Source organism: Camelus bactrianus, chromosome 10, assembly GCF_048773025.1.
Source record: "Camelus bactrianus isolate YW-2024 breed Bactrian camel chromosome 10, ASM4877302v1, whole genome shotgun sequence".
Classification (NCBI taxonomy): Eukaryota; Metazoa; Chordata; class Mammalia; order Artiodactyla; family Camelidae; genus Camelus; species Camelus bactrianus.
The window spans coordinates 44,334,902-44,350,909 of NC_133548.1; the positions used below are offsets into that span (position 1 = coordinate 44,334,902).

Below are 16,008 nucleotides of genomic sequence, written 5' to 3' on the forward strand. Positions count from 1 at the left end.
CTGACCCAGATCCAAAGGCCTGAAACCTGAATCTGACTTCATGATTTTGCTTTGAGATCCTCTGCTTTGTATCGGGGGTGGATTTGTTTTCAGGTCCTATTCTGATACCCTATTTTCTGGAGAGGATCTTGCGGCCTCTCATGATTCCCAAATTGCATCCTGGGACCAGATTATGGCACTAGGATTAAGTTTAATCCCTTGCTGCTAATGTGAATTTCCCTCTTCAGTTTGGTGCTACTATCCTTAAATCCTTTGTCTTTTCATGTCCTAACCATGCGGAAGGAAAACATCACCCATATCAGTGAATTCCTCCTGGTGGGCTTCCCTGCTTCCCCTTGGCTGCAAGTTCTGCTGTTCCTCCTCTTCCTCATCACCTACCTGTTTGTGCTGTTGGAGAATTTAGTCATCATCCTCACTGTATGGGTCACTGGGTCCTTGCACAAGCCCATGTACTATTTTCTGGGCACCATGTCCTTTCTGGAGACCTCATATATATCTGTCACTGTCCCCAAGATGCTGGCTGGATTCTTACTTTGTTCCAATACTATCTCCTTCCTGGGATGCATGACCCAGCTCTATTTCTTCATGTCACTCGCTTGTACTGAGTGTGTGCTCTTGGCTGCCATGGTCTATGACCGTTATGTGGCTATATGCTGGCCTCTTCACTATCCAGTCATGATGACCACAGGATTTTGTGTTCAGCTAACCATCAGTTCCTGGGTGAGTGGCTTCACCGTCTCCATGGCAAAGGTATACTTCATCTCCCAGGTTGCCTTCTGCGGCAGTAATATCTTGAACCATTTTTTCTGTGATGTTTCCCCCATCCTCAAACTGGCCTGCACAGACTTTTCCATGGCTGAGCTGGTAGACTTTGTGCTAGCCATTGTCATCCTTGTGTTTCCTCTCACAGCCACTGTCCTTTCCTATGCCTTCATTGTCTCTGCCATCCTGCACATTCCCTCCGCCGCTGGGCAGCAGAAGGCCTTCTCCACCTGTGCCTCTCACCTTACAGTGGTGGTCATCTTCTACACGGCTGTGATCTTCATGTATGTCCGACCTCGGGCCATTGCTTCATTTGATTCTAACAAGTTGATCTCAGCCATCTATGCAGTCTTTACTCCCATGCTCAACCCCATCATCTACTGCCTGAGGAACAAGGAGGTCAAAGATGCCATCAGGAAAACCATGGCAAGTGGCCGAGCCCTTCTCTTGAGAAATTCTCTTTGCTGAAGAGACTGAGCTATTCCTTCTTTTTTCATCATTTGCAATTATAAACATACTGATTTAGCACAATAATTAAGGGATAAGGAGCCAGATATCAAAGGAAACCCCCTTTTCTTTCAGGTCCTAATTAAATGCTTCCTTTTATAAGACAATGTGTGATATGATCAGAACTCTAAGAGACATGTATTAGTAAAATAGTTATAAAATAATTTTATTTTTATGAAGACATTTAGAAATAATGTTTTTAGAGTTCTATTGGTGATATTTTTTCCATTTTGAATTTGTTTTGTTTTAAAAGCCCTATCTTTGTGCTGTAGTCAATTTCATGACCTGTTTATTGCTTCCTAGGAGCTTAGGGGACTGGTTCCTCTATAATCAACTGACCTGGATGATATCTCATTTTAATTCTTTTTAAACTTTAGGAAAATATGAGAGACAAACATCTCTCAGGCTCCAATAGAAACAGTGTAAGATAGAGAGCATACAAACCTTGTCATGGCAGAGAGAAAACAAGATTTCATATATATATATATATATATATATATATATATATATATATATATATATATATATGTATGTGTATATATATGTATGTATGTGTACATATATACATACACATACACACATATACACACACACACACATATATAATATGTTGAACCATTTTATAATATAAAATTATGTAATGTAATATATAATTTTATGATATGAAATATATATAAATGTAGATGTTCCAATAAACTGCAAACTGAGATAAACTCTATTTATCTATAAAATATATAATTTCATGCTTTAGTTCTCTTTCTTTACTGGAACTTCTACGTATATAATTTTGGGGATGTTATAGTTGAGGACTCTAAGAAAAACCAGTGGCAATTCATTAAAGCCCCCCTTCTTTTCAGGTAAAGCAAGCATTGGCCTTGACAAGAGGCCACAGAAGTGCTTTTGCATAGGTGTTACTTGGCCTGATGTGTAGGACCTTCCCAAGTTTCCCAGAACATCTCTCTTCTCATTTGTTTTTCTTTTGATTTTGGAATGGTGGGCCTATATCCTCAGAAGTAGTACACATTTTCATTCAGCCATTATAAAATGATAGAGAGATTCCATCTGGCTCAGCAACAATGCTGGATGAGTGAATTAATGAAATACGGTCGTTTGCCAAGAGTTTAAGGATGACAGGCATACTGTTTTACCCTAACGCCCTTGGAAGCCACATTTTATAAGTCTTAATTGGGTTATTTATTTGTATACCACATTTGCCTTGTTTTGACTTTATTTACATTATAACTGCATGGTCTTCCCATTTCGTATGAAGCTTTTATATAAGGTCAGATGAGACTGCTTTAAATAGATATATTTTACAAACTGTGGTAGTTTCCAACTTACACAAACCTGTTACATTCTCCTACCCTTCGGTCCTTTTGGCTTCACCATTGTATAATTCCCAATAATACATACAATTTTTCTTTAGTCAAAAAATAGTGTTATGGGCCATGGCCTTCACATAAACACAAAATAATGTAAGATGGCTTATCTTAAATCATATAATTTCTTACTCCAATGTTAGAATTTTCTAGTCTTTTCATCAAAAAATGGCAGTGTTATGCTATATCTATTTCTGTTTGAAAACCTTTGTTAAATCACTATTAGGCAATTGATGCCTTTTAAAAATTTCACAAGATTCATTTTTATTCTAAAAATGCTTTTTAATTTCAGTTAAGCAGCCCTAGTATTATTTGTTATTATAACCCCAACTATCATCTATATTTATAACCTGACATTTTTTCTGGTTTGGACCACCTGATTTAAAATTTGTCTATATAGTCTTTAGATCATTTGTTATATAAATCCACTGTGTCCTAACTTCTATTTTACTTGATGAATTGGCTTTCCAAGGGAATTATTGTCTCTACAACAGTGTGTTTTTCTTTTATTATGTTTGTTTTAATTTTTTTTTACTTTAACTTTTCAATGTTTAAAACATGCAGAAAAGTAGAGAACTTTTCCCTCAACTCAGATTTTTTAAATTTTTAAATTAATAATTAGATTTTTATAATAATATTACATGTTTAATATTATATTCCAGTTATAACTGTTACTTTATTCAAAATCAGAAGAGTGGCATTGAAAAAGGAAAAAAATGTGACAATGAATATATACATGTTCATGTATAACTGAAAAATTGTGCTCTACACTGGAATTTGACACAACATTGTAAAATGACTATAACTCAATTTAAAAAATGTTAAAAAATAAATAAATAAATAAAGTAAAATTGTCAAGCAAAGAAAAAAAAAAAAAAAGAAGAAGATCCAATGACATCTCATTGTGTAGAGATAATAGAGTAAGCTATACCCAAAAAGAACCCTAGGGAACATCCCACTTGCATAATCTCCCAGGACCTCATCTTTTAAGATCGTGGAAGAAAATGATTCAATTCACTATTGGTGTTTAAAAAATAAGTGTTCTATTCAACCAAGAATACAGCCAGAGGTTGAAATGGAATCCACAGAAAAGCCCAGGTGATGGCCAGCTGTGAGGAGAGGGCTAAGAATCACGGGGATCCAGCACCAAACTCTGGATCTGCAGCTTGGATCTCTGGATCTTACTCTGCTGGACTCACTGGCAGGTCCATTTACCCGAAGTTCCCCATCTCTAGAATAAACTCATCCCTGGTTTCCAGGTAAGAAGGAGGAAGATGCTGAAGGAATCAAGTCTCTGCAGAAACAGACAACTTAAGTCTATCCTAGGAGAAGGGCCCTGTCCTGATTTTTACAATCCACAGTCTATTTGGGAGAAGAGATTTTTCTTTTTCTCTCTTCTCTAGAATTCTTGGCCTTAGGAATCTACTACTGGGCTCTTAATGGGAGGGTCAGTTTGTGTGCTAAAAAGCCCAAGAAATCAGAAGATCCATTGTCTCTCAAACTAGCTACCCCTTTTCAACTACCAGAACCTTCCTGTGCTCTGACTTTTCATCCTCGTTTCCACAGAGTTCTTGTCCTTTCACTTTTCCCACACTCTCTGGGTGATGCCCCCTGGACTCACAGCAAAATACCTAGGACACAAGACAGAGCTTCTTGTAACACAGGCTGGGAGGTGGGAAGGGGCCAGAGCTCAGGAGTCCTGGTGTTGGGTGTGTGGGGACTCCCTGCCCCAGCACCTAGTTGTCAGGCTGCTACCACATTGCATATTCCCTCTGAGGGGTAAGAATGAGACAGAACAGGAGTGCATACTGAAGGTCTGTTCCTGTTTCTACTGGAAGAGGAACAACTCCACTGGTGCCCTCTCACTTACACCAGTGGTCCAGGCGGTCACACCCTGTGTTACTCCTGGTTCGTCACAGAATCTCCCCATTCCAAAGAGAACATGAAGCTGGACCAGCATCAGCTGTGTCTTACAAGCTTTGTACTATGCTTTAAACAGGGATTATTAGAGTTTAGGAGAGTTTAAAAGCAGATTTGTGACAGTGCCATTGTGTATGAGAGGGTTCTGCTCTTACTGGATGCATTCAGTTATTCATTTACTAATTCAGCCAGTCAGTGAACATTTCCTAAAAACTTACTATATTCTGGGAAATGCAGTCATATGGATTGAGATAGGGTTTCTACACTGAAGAATTTGTGGGCGACTGGCTTATAAAACAATCATGTATGAATTAATTTTAAAAATCGTATTATACACATACCTCAAAACTCAAATTGTACACATGTATTATGCACAGTTCATCATATGGAAACTCACAATGATGAAACAGTAAACAATGAGCTTATCAGACAATATTAGGAAATGAGATCAGTAATGGATTATTTGGGCTATTAAAGTTGTAGCACTTATCAAAGATTCTCTTGCATATTCTCTTTACATTATATCCAAAGGAAAGCAATTTCTCATTTAGTTTTGCTAGTTCCTCAGATTATTCCTTGACTCTGCCTTCCTGGTCCCACAAGTTTGGTGGACCCTAATAGTATGTTCATTTCCATCTGGATGGCTATTTATGAATAGAAATCTCACTGTAAATGTGTAGTCTTCAAATCAAATCCTACTTGGCAGCACATGAGCCAGTGGTCCAGCCACAACTGATCAGACCACATTTGTCCTCTCCTGCCAGCTAGATGTAGAGTTAGATGTGAGAACAAACCCTTACAACTTCCCCTTATCCCAAGATGGCCCTGCCAGACAGGCTTTTGGCTCTGACATCTCCCTCAGTCTAAAGGGCAGTTCTAGGACTAGTACTTCAACCCTCCCCAGGAATAACAGACTCCAGCCCTGATTCCCAGCCATTTACTGATGACCCTGCTACTTTCCCTAACTCTAATCTCCTTCCCCAGGAGCTTGGATTCAGCCAGGTTATTCCTTGCTTGTTCCTGATGTACAGCACTGTACAGACTTTGAATAGTGTTTCCTGCCTGACTGCAGACCACTGGACCCGTGCCTGATTTCCTACTGATGCACCTCTCCAGCTGACTGGATAAGCAACTATGCAGGCATAGTTGTGGCTGCATTCGGTCTCCACAAAGGGTAGGCCCCCTAATTCCAGAGAGTGAGGTGCTGCCTAAGTCTGGTCTGGTCTCCACTGTCCTGCTCTGTGAGGATGAGGTCCTATCATGCTTAATCTTGGGCACTGCCAAGGTTCTCTGATCCAATGAAGAAAGGACCAGGACTGTGGATTACAACACGATCTAAAATGGTCTCCTAAAATTCCCTTCCTACTTGGAAGGATGATAAGGAAACACAAAAGAAAAGGTTATTATTGGTTCTCTTCCTTGATGGAATAAAAGAGGAAAGTCTGCTGACTGAAAACTATGAAGAAACAAAAACCTGGGCTTTCTACTAAAGGCAGAACCCTTTATATTTTTCAAATTCACATAATATGTTAGTGCTCATTTTTAGATAGCTTCGGGAGGAATATGGGGATGGGAATTTTACAAATTCACAAGTCAAATATTTACAAGAATTTTAAAAATCAAATACATTTATTCTTCCAATGAGATCTACACCCTCAGGATTTGGTGCTCAACCGCAGTCAGTTTTTTATTGCTCTATTGATGTGGATGTGTAGACAGGAACACACATCAATGGGTACAAAAAACCAAACCTATCTGACTGAATTCATCTTGCTGGGATTTTCCTCAGGTCAGCAGACCCAGATCCTGCTGTTTGTAGTATTTCTCATCATCTACCTGCTGACTGTGTTTGGGAATCTGCTCATCATAGTGCTAATTTACGTTGACTCTCGACTTCGTACACCAATGTACTTCTTCCTTAAAAACCTGTCATTTACTGATCTCCTTTTCTCTACAACGATCGTCCCCCAGATGTTGTTCCATTTGCTGGTAACAAGAAAGACCATTTCCTTTGCTAGGTGCTCAATTCAGATGATTTTTTTCCTAATAGCAGGGTGCACAGAGAGTTCCCTCCTAGCAGTAATGTCCTATGACCGCTATGTAGCAGTCTGCAAGCCCCTGCACTACTCCACCCTCATGACCCAGAGGGTTTGTGTTCAACTGACCATAGGATCTTGGGCCAGTGGAGCATTTGTGTCTTTAGTAGACACCACATTTACTTTCTCTCTCTCATACCATGGCCAGAACATAATTAATCATTATTTTTGTGAACCTCCTGCCCTCTTGAAGTTGGCTTCAGAAGAAAGCTACAAAGCTGAGATGGCCATCTTTGCTATGGGAGTGGTGATCCTCCCTGGTCCTCTCTCCCTCATCCTCTTCTCTTACTGGAATATTATCTCCACTGTGATTCAGATACAGGCAGGGGAGAGGAGGCTTAAGGTCTTTTCTACCTGTGGTTCTCATCTTATGGTTGTTGTTTTCTTCTATGGCTCAACCATATTTACATATATGCGTCCAAATTCCAAGAAAATGAACCAGAGGGATAAGGTGATCTCTGTGTTTTACTCAGTTGTAACATCTATGTTGAACCCATTCATTTATAGCCTAAGGAACAAGGATGTTAAGGAGGCATTTAGGAAAGTATTTGGAAGATAGAGCCTCTTTGGAGGCAACGATCTCTATACTGCCATACAATTGTGGGGATAAACATATTCCCAAGAGGTTCAACATCTTTAACAGCTTTCTCTCTGAAGTGTCTTTAGGCTGATACATCAGAAAGGGTCATACAGGTGCTCTTATATATCTAGGGTGTTTATGTTTGTCAACTGTATCTTTCTCAAGATTATTCTCTGTGGTTATAACTTAATAGCAAAACACTATTATGGGGCAAGAATATTATATTAATTACATTTATATATCATATAAAATTTTAAAACAGGATCTTGTTTCCACCAAGTTATTGGATCACTAGTCCATATTCACCTGGGGATATTACCTTCTGGTTCTAAACTCCACAGCTGCTTGTCAGCCTCATCCAATGCTAACATCATCTACAGTCTTTTACAGATCTTAGAGTCCTATCTGATATCAATATGCTAGACTCTATCATTTCCAGTGACAAAATGTCAGTCATTTTTTACCCTGAAGCTGATACTAGAGCCTTGTTTTTTATTTTGTTTTCTTCTCTTTTTTCCTGTAGATTTCCTGTGTATTTTTTCCTGTATATTTCCAAAATACTGCTATAGCCAATTCAACTGCACATGGGGGAGCTTTTGGTCTAGACAATAATGTGTGGGATTCTCATATTCCAGCAAATATGATATAGCTTGCATATACCGCACACTGCTTCCCTCCAAAGACCATTACTGGCTCTATCCTCTTCTGCAGATATAACTGTGCCAGTACCCACTTCCTTTCTGGGAAGTGGGAGAGAATGGCTGACGTGTGAGAAGCAATCCTAGAAGGTGGAGATTGCTCTGTGGGAAAAAATGATCCCTTTAGTCTTTTCTAACTACTGCTGTAACCTTCTGTTACAGCAGAAGCACCATCAGTGACAGACCAGTATCTTCTAACCAGTGTTTGGCCTGTTAAACTGCCCTTCGCTTAGGGGAAAAATCCACTGTTGTTGCCCCCTGCCCCCAACTCAAGGTCTAACTGCAGATATTACATGACATTGACCCAACATGTCATTAGTTTGTGGGAACACTACCAATCCCCGCCCCCTGGCCTGTTTGCAGGGTCTGTGAGCCATGAAAATATAGCTGGGGTCCGTCACAGTCCTGCCCATTTCCCCCATGGTTATCCATTCTTCCTGGCCTAAGTCCCATGACACAAACACACTCATTCCATTACTTTGTCTTTCATTTCCCAGGCTTGCACATACCTCCTGACTCATCCCATCCAATGAAAATCTAACTCATTTGTTAAATAAATGTATATTGACAGTCCTTCTAGATACTGGATATACAGCAATGAACAAAGTGTAAAATGTCTATCCCCATAGAACTTGTGTTTTAGAAGAGGGTGATAAAAATGAATAAACTAATAAAGTAAAACACATAATGTGTGATGGTAATAAATGCTGTGAGATAATAAAGGTAAGGAAGGGTGAAATGCAAATTTAAGCAGCTGGTCAGGAAAGACCTGAGAAGATGACATTTCAGTTAAAGGACATCTTACATCTTAGAGAAATTAACATTGTGCTGTGACCAGAAGGTTAAAAAGAACCAAAGAGAGATCTAAGGGAGGAGGGTCTAGGCAGAGAGAACATAGCATCCCAATGGCTTGTATTGAGAAAGTTTGTTGAGATCAGGACAAAGGTCAGAGTGTTTGAAGGCTGATGAGTGACAGGAAGAGTGTCAATGAATGAGGTCATAGAAACAGGCAGAAGCCAGAGTGGTAGGGCCTTTGTATTAGTTTCCCAGGGCTACCATAACAAATTATCACAAACCTGGTGGCTTAGAACAGCAGGAATTCATAATCTGGAGGCCAGAAGTCTGAAGTCAAGGTATCTGCAGACTAGGATCCCTCAGATGGCTCTAGCAGAGGACACTTCCTTGCCTCTCCTAGGTTTTGTACTGAGCTGGGTGTTCCTTGTCTTGTGGTACCGTAACTCCTATCTCTACCTTTGTCTTCACAATGTCTTCTCTCCTCAGTCTGTGTCCTCCCCTCTTCTTAAAAGGGCATCTGTCATTGGGTTTAAGGTTCACTCTCTGAGGATGATCTCATCTTGAGATTTCCCTTAATTACATCTACAAAGACCTTTATTCCAAAACATAAAGTCTCATTTTACATTCCAAGTAGATATCTTTTGGGGTGACACAATTCAACTCACAACAGCCTTGGAAGTCCGGAGAAGGTGACTGATTTTATTTTATGTTCAATGGAAAGCCATCCTGATGTTACTGAATCCAAGTTCATGTGCCTGACACACAGTGAGGCCAAACAAACCAAAACGTGAAAGTCTGGAGCAGAGAAAGGTTTACTGCAGGGCTGAGCAAGGAAAATTGTTGGCTAGCAACTGAAAAACCCCAAACTCCCTGAAGGGTTTCAGCTGAACATTTTTAAAGGCCATGTGAGGGAGGATCAGCCTAGGGTATGTGATCAGCTCATGCACAATTCTCTGGTTGATGGTCATCAATCCTGAGGCACCGGAAGGTCTGGGGACTACGTGCTTATGATCATCAAGTAGTTAATTTCTTCCATTTGGTGGTGGTTTTATCATATGAAGAACTCAGGAAAGATGGATCAGATACAATTGTCTAAATAGTTCAGAGAGGAGCTAAAGCAGAGGATATAGGGGTGGGGTCTGTCCCAGGAAGGCCCCATAAAGTCCTGCTTGGTTACAGTTCCCCCCTTTTCTTTGATATGTCTCAATCTTGAACAGGTGTTGGACAAGAAGGAGAATAATGTTTTGGACGGAGATGTTAATCATCAATTTGGCAGAGGAAGTCTGTTTCAGTCTCCAATCCTGTTTCATCCTTCCCCATATCTTTCAGGGAATGGGGTGATGACAGTTCTGGATACTTCCTGCTGAAACAGGGTATAGTCTTACCTCGATTTGGGGATGGAAACAAAGTTGGAAACATTCCCAAATTCCAAGTCTTGTATGATTAAAACCTCGTTCCTTGAAGAACTCAGAATGAGCCTGAAAACCAGACTGGACCTGGCACTTGGGTGGAGATTTGTGGCCAGGTAGCCAGTTGTCTTTTATCCGAGTAGGTTTTACCTTTGACGTGGTATTAACACATATTTAACAGGAGCTATTGGCCATTATACATCTCCTGTTTTTTAGGGCTCCCTTTCTACAAACTTTCCACAGCTTTCTGTATCCCTAAGGGTTTTCCCTTTTTTTCCCCATCTAGAAACAACAAGCTCAGGACCAAGTCCATTTCTTTTCCCTTCACAAAATACACTTCCATTCCTCACACCTTTTTTTTTTTTTACTCAAAACATATATCCTACTTCCTACTGTATACTGAAATGTTTCCCTTATTATTTTTAGCAGTTTTAATGACATGTTTAAATTAGAATCCTCAACTCAAGTTCTAGTAAAAACCAAGAAGCAAGCAACCATGAACTGTCTTTTAAATCAGCATTCGGTAAACTGGCAAACACAAACACATCATCTTCAAAAATATTTGCTTTTCATAGAAAATATCTCACTGTGGCACCAAACATATTCATTGACAGTGCCAAATACCTCTAGTTACTCTGAAAATGGAAGCCAGTGTTCAGTAATTAATATTTCAATATTTTATTTTGTTTGGGAAGGACCTAGCCATTCAACAAGCTTCCATCATTTAACTTAATTTAACACAATTCTAAAATTTCAAGTTACCAACTATTTGGAGAGGTCAATAGTTGAGTAGACTCAACTATTTCTAGAGAGTTCATTCAAAAGCTCCTCTCATTTGCATTTAATTCACCTGTAAGAATTTCATCACACCAAATAAAATTTTTTCTTTCTGCTGACAAACTCTGCAATGGAAATAATAAACTTATTGACCATTAGTAAACCTAGGTACAATGAAAGACATGTCTGTATTGATTATAGCACCAAGCTTAAGCTAGCTTTTTAGAACTGAAGTAGAGTTGATTTACAGCATTGTTAAGCTAGCTTTAATCATTCAGCACCGAACACTTCCCAGATCATGTGAACCTGAAGCTGTTCTGTCCAGCTTCTTTATACGTAGAAGTATTATGTCTCTAAGCACTCACGTTTAAGTCAATTAAATAGAGCTCATTTACAAGTTAATTTTTACATGAAGACAGACAGAACCAGAGATCTCACAGTTTTTCCTTTTGAGTTTAAAAAAACATTTTTTCCTCCAGAGCCCAGGTAGATTATTTACATCTCAGAGGCATAGAAAGAGAAATGCAAAATTCTCCTCCGCTTTTACAAAACCCAAACATCTTGGTTATTTTCAGGTATTTTTATTCCAGTTCCCAACTTCAGTTTAAAGAAATGACAGGTAATAGATATTAAAATATGTATCATTCACTCACATTCACATGCCTCACTTTCAGCAAAACCAGGAGGAGAGAACAGGATTTGGCCTCAGGTACCGAGACACCCACAGATACTCACCCCTCAAGAAAAAGGCTGAAGCAATTGCAAAAGACCCAGTTTAATATAAAAGCAGAGCCATGAGGGGCCATTGTTCTTCAGATCTCAGGGAGCACTGAGGTCACACAAGTTGCAATAAAAACATTATTTTCTTTTATTTATGGGAGCATAGCTAAAGACCTCCCAGTTTTGCCAAAAGATGGAACAAAATTAGAAACACCCGTAATTGTTCACAGCTGGTATTATCAAATATCAAGCAAACAAATACAATGCAAAACAGTTTCACAGAGTCACAGTTCTCTAGCCCAAAAGGGAGATTCCCATCCAATGCCCTGTCAGAGATGAAGCTGAATAAACCACCAAAGCTACAAAGGGAAAATTATGACCAACACTCCACCGCAGGTGATGCCAACACAACAGGGGAAGGATACCCTGGTGTCATCACATTCCAAGCCTGTTACTCACCAAAGATGTCTTACTGGCCGAAGTACTGACACACAGGCACATATAAACAACAAACGTGGTCCCCCAAACGAAGGATCACACAAGGAGCCCCAAAATTCCACTCCCAGATGGAGGCTTCCAGAGTGCCCTAGCTCCCGAAAGAGACTGGATCCAGAGTGGCTCCCAATGAGCCCAGAATGTCTCACTTCCAGGAAGGGAAATGAGCCCAGGTGGAATGGGTAGAAGTTTCTTATCCTGTACAAGCTGCAGTGGCTCACTGCAAAATGATACACACAAACCACAAATAACAAATAAGCTATGGTTGCACAGACAATCAGAGGAGGTGTAGTCTAATAATTCCACTTCCACTCCCAGATGGAGGCCTCCAGACAGACTGGCACAGCCCTCAAAAGAGAACGGACCCAGAGTCTCTCACTTCCCTCAAGGGAATGAGCCCAGAAGGAGTGGGTCAAATTCCCAGCCAGCCCAAGCTGTAGCCACTCACCCCCAGGTGACTCCCAATGTGGACTGCAGCTCTGGAAGTTTCTCCTCCAAACAGCCTCAGGCTCTGGGGCAGCTGGTGCCTGTCAGAGTCTGTCTCAGCTCCCCTGGAGCAAAGTGAGCTCCAGCAGCTGCTGGGGACCCAGGAAGGAGCTGCCTCTGGAGGGGGTTGACCTGCCATGAGCACAGACTCCTGGCTTCTCCAGAATTGTTACTGAATGCACGTTCATGTGCCCCACACAAAGTGAAGTCAAACAAACTGAACCCTGGGAGCCCGGAGCAGAGAAAGGTTTATTGCAGGTCCCAGCAAGAACTGTTCTCTCGTGCCCAAATCCCCCCACCCCCAGCCCAATACCTTGAAGGGTTTCAGCTGAGCATTTTTAAAGGCCAGCTGAGGGAGGGCATCCCAGGTTATCTGATCAGCCGTGCACAATTCTCTGATTGGTTCATGGTGCTCAGTACTTAGGCACCAGAAAGTCTGTGGACTACATGCTCATGATCATCAAGTAGTTGATTTTTTCCATTTGGTGGTGGTTTTAGCATCTGGAGAACACAGATACAATTATCTGGATATTCAGAGAGGAGCTAAAGCAGAGGATATGGGGGAGGGGTCTGTCCTGGAAAGGTCCCATAGGGTCTTGCTCACTTACGTATATACACTTTAAAAAGGTCTCTTTGAGAGTTGTACAGGGAGTGGATTGCAAGTGGACAAGCAAGAGAAGCAATCAGTAAGATTGAGCTCTACTGTGGTAGCCTGGGGGAGATGATGGTCTTAACTAGGGTTGCAGCAATGGAGGGCACAGGAGATGGCACATCACGTGGGTTGATAGGATGCAGAGATAAAAAGAGAGAGGAACAATACAGTAATTCAGTTTCTATATATATATATATATATATATGTTATTTTCCATTATAGGCTACTTACAAGGTATTGATTATGCTTCCCTATGCTATACAGTAGGACCTTGCTGTTTATGTATTTTACTTTACTTTTTCCATTTTTTTATTGAAGTTTATTCAGTTTACAGTAGTGTGTCAACTTCTGGTGTACAGCATAATGTTTCAGTCACACATATACAGACATACATTCCTTTTCATATTCTTTTTCATTATAGGTTACTACAAGATATTGAATATAGTTTCATGGGCTATATAGTATAAACCTGCTTATCTATTTTATATATAGTAGTTAGTATGCTGTACATCAGAAATTAACAAAACATTATAAACTGACAATAGTTAAATTTTTAAAAATTAAAATAATTTTTAAAAAGAAAAAAAAAAGAGAGAGGAACAAAATATCCTGCTAAGTCTTTGACCTGAGCAATTCTGTGGATAATGAAGATTCAAAAAGAGGGGAGTCTGATGGGAAAAATAATTCTCTTTTGGTCTTGTTTATATGGCCATATGTTTTATGCTTAGTTCTCACAACACCCTTCTGTATTTGAATAGCCACAATAAAGGCTTTAAACAGTCATGACATCTTGAACTGCATCATGTACCTCTAGTTACTCTTTTCCCATTAGTGGAAGATAATTGAAGCATTCTGAGTACAGTTGGAGACAAAGGTTCTGAAATCCCCTGGCACTTGTTAGCAGAGAGGTATCATTGGAATGATGCAGAATATACTTATGTCAGCTGCCTTTTATGTTGCCATCAGTATTGCAAACTCTATTTTTAAAATTAGCAGAAAACTTGGAGACCCCAGAAGTCCTTAGACCGACATCAGATAAGATTCAGGTATTTCAGTTTGTGATTACAATAAAAAATGCCCCAGAGTATCTCTCATTATAGAAAGGTTATAAAAAAAAAAAAAGAAAAGAAAAAAGCTAATAGTACTGATGCTCCAGGGAATGCCCTATTTACAATAGCTCTTAGGACCTTCGGTTTAAAGAGTTCCTTCCAGGAAAATCCTCCAGATGGTTCCTTGCTGAATCAGGAATTTTAATAAAATGGTGCTCCTTGGTTTAGGCTAGAATAAGACTCATAGCCAGGTGATGTCCCAACCTTCAGAATATTTGGTAAAGTGCAGTGGAGGTCACCTGTTAGGGTATGGATTAGCGATTGCAGAAACCACATCTTCCTTATTTCTTCATCGCTGACCCCACTGTCTTGTGTTTGTCTCCTGCCAGTCCTCCAGGTGAGAGTGGGGAGGATAATTATGGGGAGTTAATCCTTTCAGAAAGTCTGAAACCTTGATTCTGTTCATTGGAGGTGGGCTTTGCCTCACCCACTGCCTCTCCTTTCGCACCAAAATCTAGTGTGCCAGATTCTCCTCGGCCTCTCGCTATCTCAGTTTTCTTTTCAGAGATTCCTTCCTCATTCCTTTTAGCCACTTAGGTTTGGACACTGGGAGTAGGTCCAGGATGGAACCTGAACCTTCTGCCATGGGGGACACAGCAGGATCTTCTTGTGTTCAGACATCCCTGGATGGCCACGCAGGCCCTCTTCTCAACTACATTTCTCTTGAGAATGAATGCATTGGTGGGTTATTGTGTTCATGTGGAGGGTAGGCATGAGTCTATACATTCGTTCAAGTCACTTTTAAACCCTACTATGTGTCAGCTGATGTTGGTATACAGTTAAGTGAAATATGTTTTATTACCTTGAAAAAACAATTCAGTCCAGAAAGACAGACATTTAATCAAATACTTAAAGTACGATGTATGAATTTCATGAAAAGAAGTATGCGCAAATCGTTTTCTGGACATTGTGAAGATAACAGTCAACTCTACCTTTATTCTGAGTAAAGAATTTTAAGAAGATGGTTCCATTAAAACTGACTCTAGGCAACTAATGGGTGGTTAAAGTCAGGGGGAGCAAAATGTTCCTGCAAAGGAATATGAAGTTTAGGAGAAATGTAGAGTATTTTTTGGCTATGGCCTAGGATAATAGCTTAGGGAAGAGTTGAAAATTTATGATGTTTAGGTTGGCAGAAGACAGATCACTCAAAGAATTTGCAAAAAATTATTTCAAAAATGCTAGGAAGCCGAGAGGAGAATTCACAATTCTGTAGTAGTATCATTTGCATTTTTTGTGATTTGCTATCTCACATGGCTTGAAGACAAGGAGAAGAAATTATAAGTAACAACTCAGGATGGGCTTTCGAGAATGTGATTAAGATGTGTAAAAATACAAGAAGAAAAGCAGTAAGATACATTGGTCCTACAGTAACAAAAAAGAGATTTTAAGAAATATTTATAGTTAAATTTGCCAAATTTCTTGGAGACTGAATATGGGATGAGAAAATGTCATTACTTGGATAAGAGTGTGTTTGGTTTCAGTATAGTCATGAAAATAAAAAAGAGATTGAAAAGCTTTGAAGAGTGAATGGTATGCTTAAAAAAAGTAGAAGTAATTAGTGCTGAACAAATACTTGATGAATTTAGTAACAAAAGTTAGATAATAAATAACAAGAAATGGTAT

General features: G+C 39.8%; 2 protein-coding genes across 2 annotated transcripts; both read left to right on the forward strand.

The window, feature by feature from the left end:
* Window positions 1-273: 273 nt before the first annotated feature.
* On the forward strand, window positions 274-1,230 carry LOC105076823 (olfactory receptor 6B9). Its single transcript, XM_010965058.2, has one exon. The coding sequence runs from the start codon at window positions 274-276 to the stop codon at window positions 1,228-1,230; it is 957 nt and encodes a 318-aa protein (XP_010963360.2).
* A 5,069-nt stretch (window positions 1,231-6,299) lies between these two features.
* LOC105076680 (olfactory receptor 2D3-like) lies at window positions 6,300-7,223 on the forward strand. The gene has a single exon (XM_010964943.1). The coding sequence runs from the start codon at window positions 6,300-6,302 to the stop codon at window positions 7,221-7,223; it is 924 nt and encodes a 307-aa protein (XP_010963245.1).
* Window positions 7,224-16,008: the final 8,785 nt, after the last annotated feature.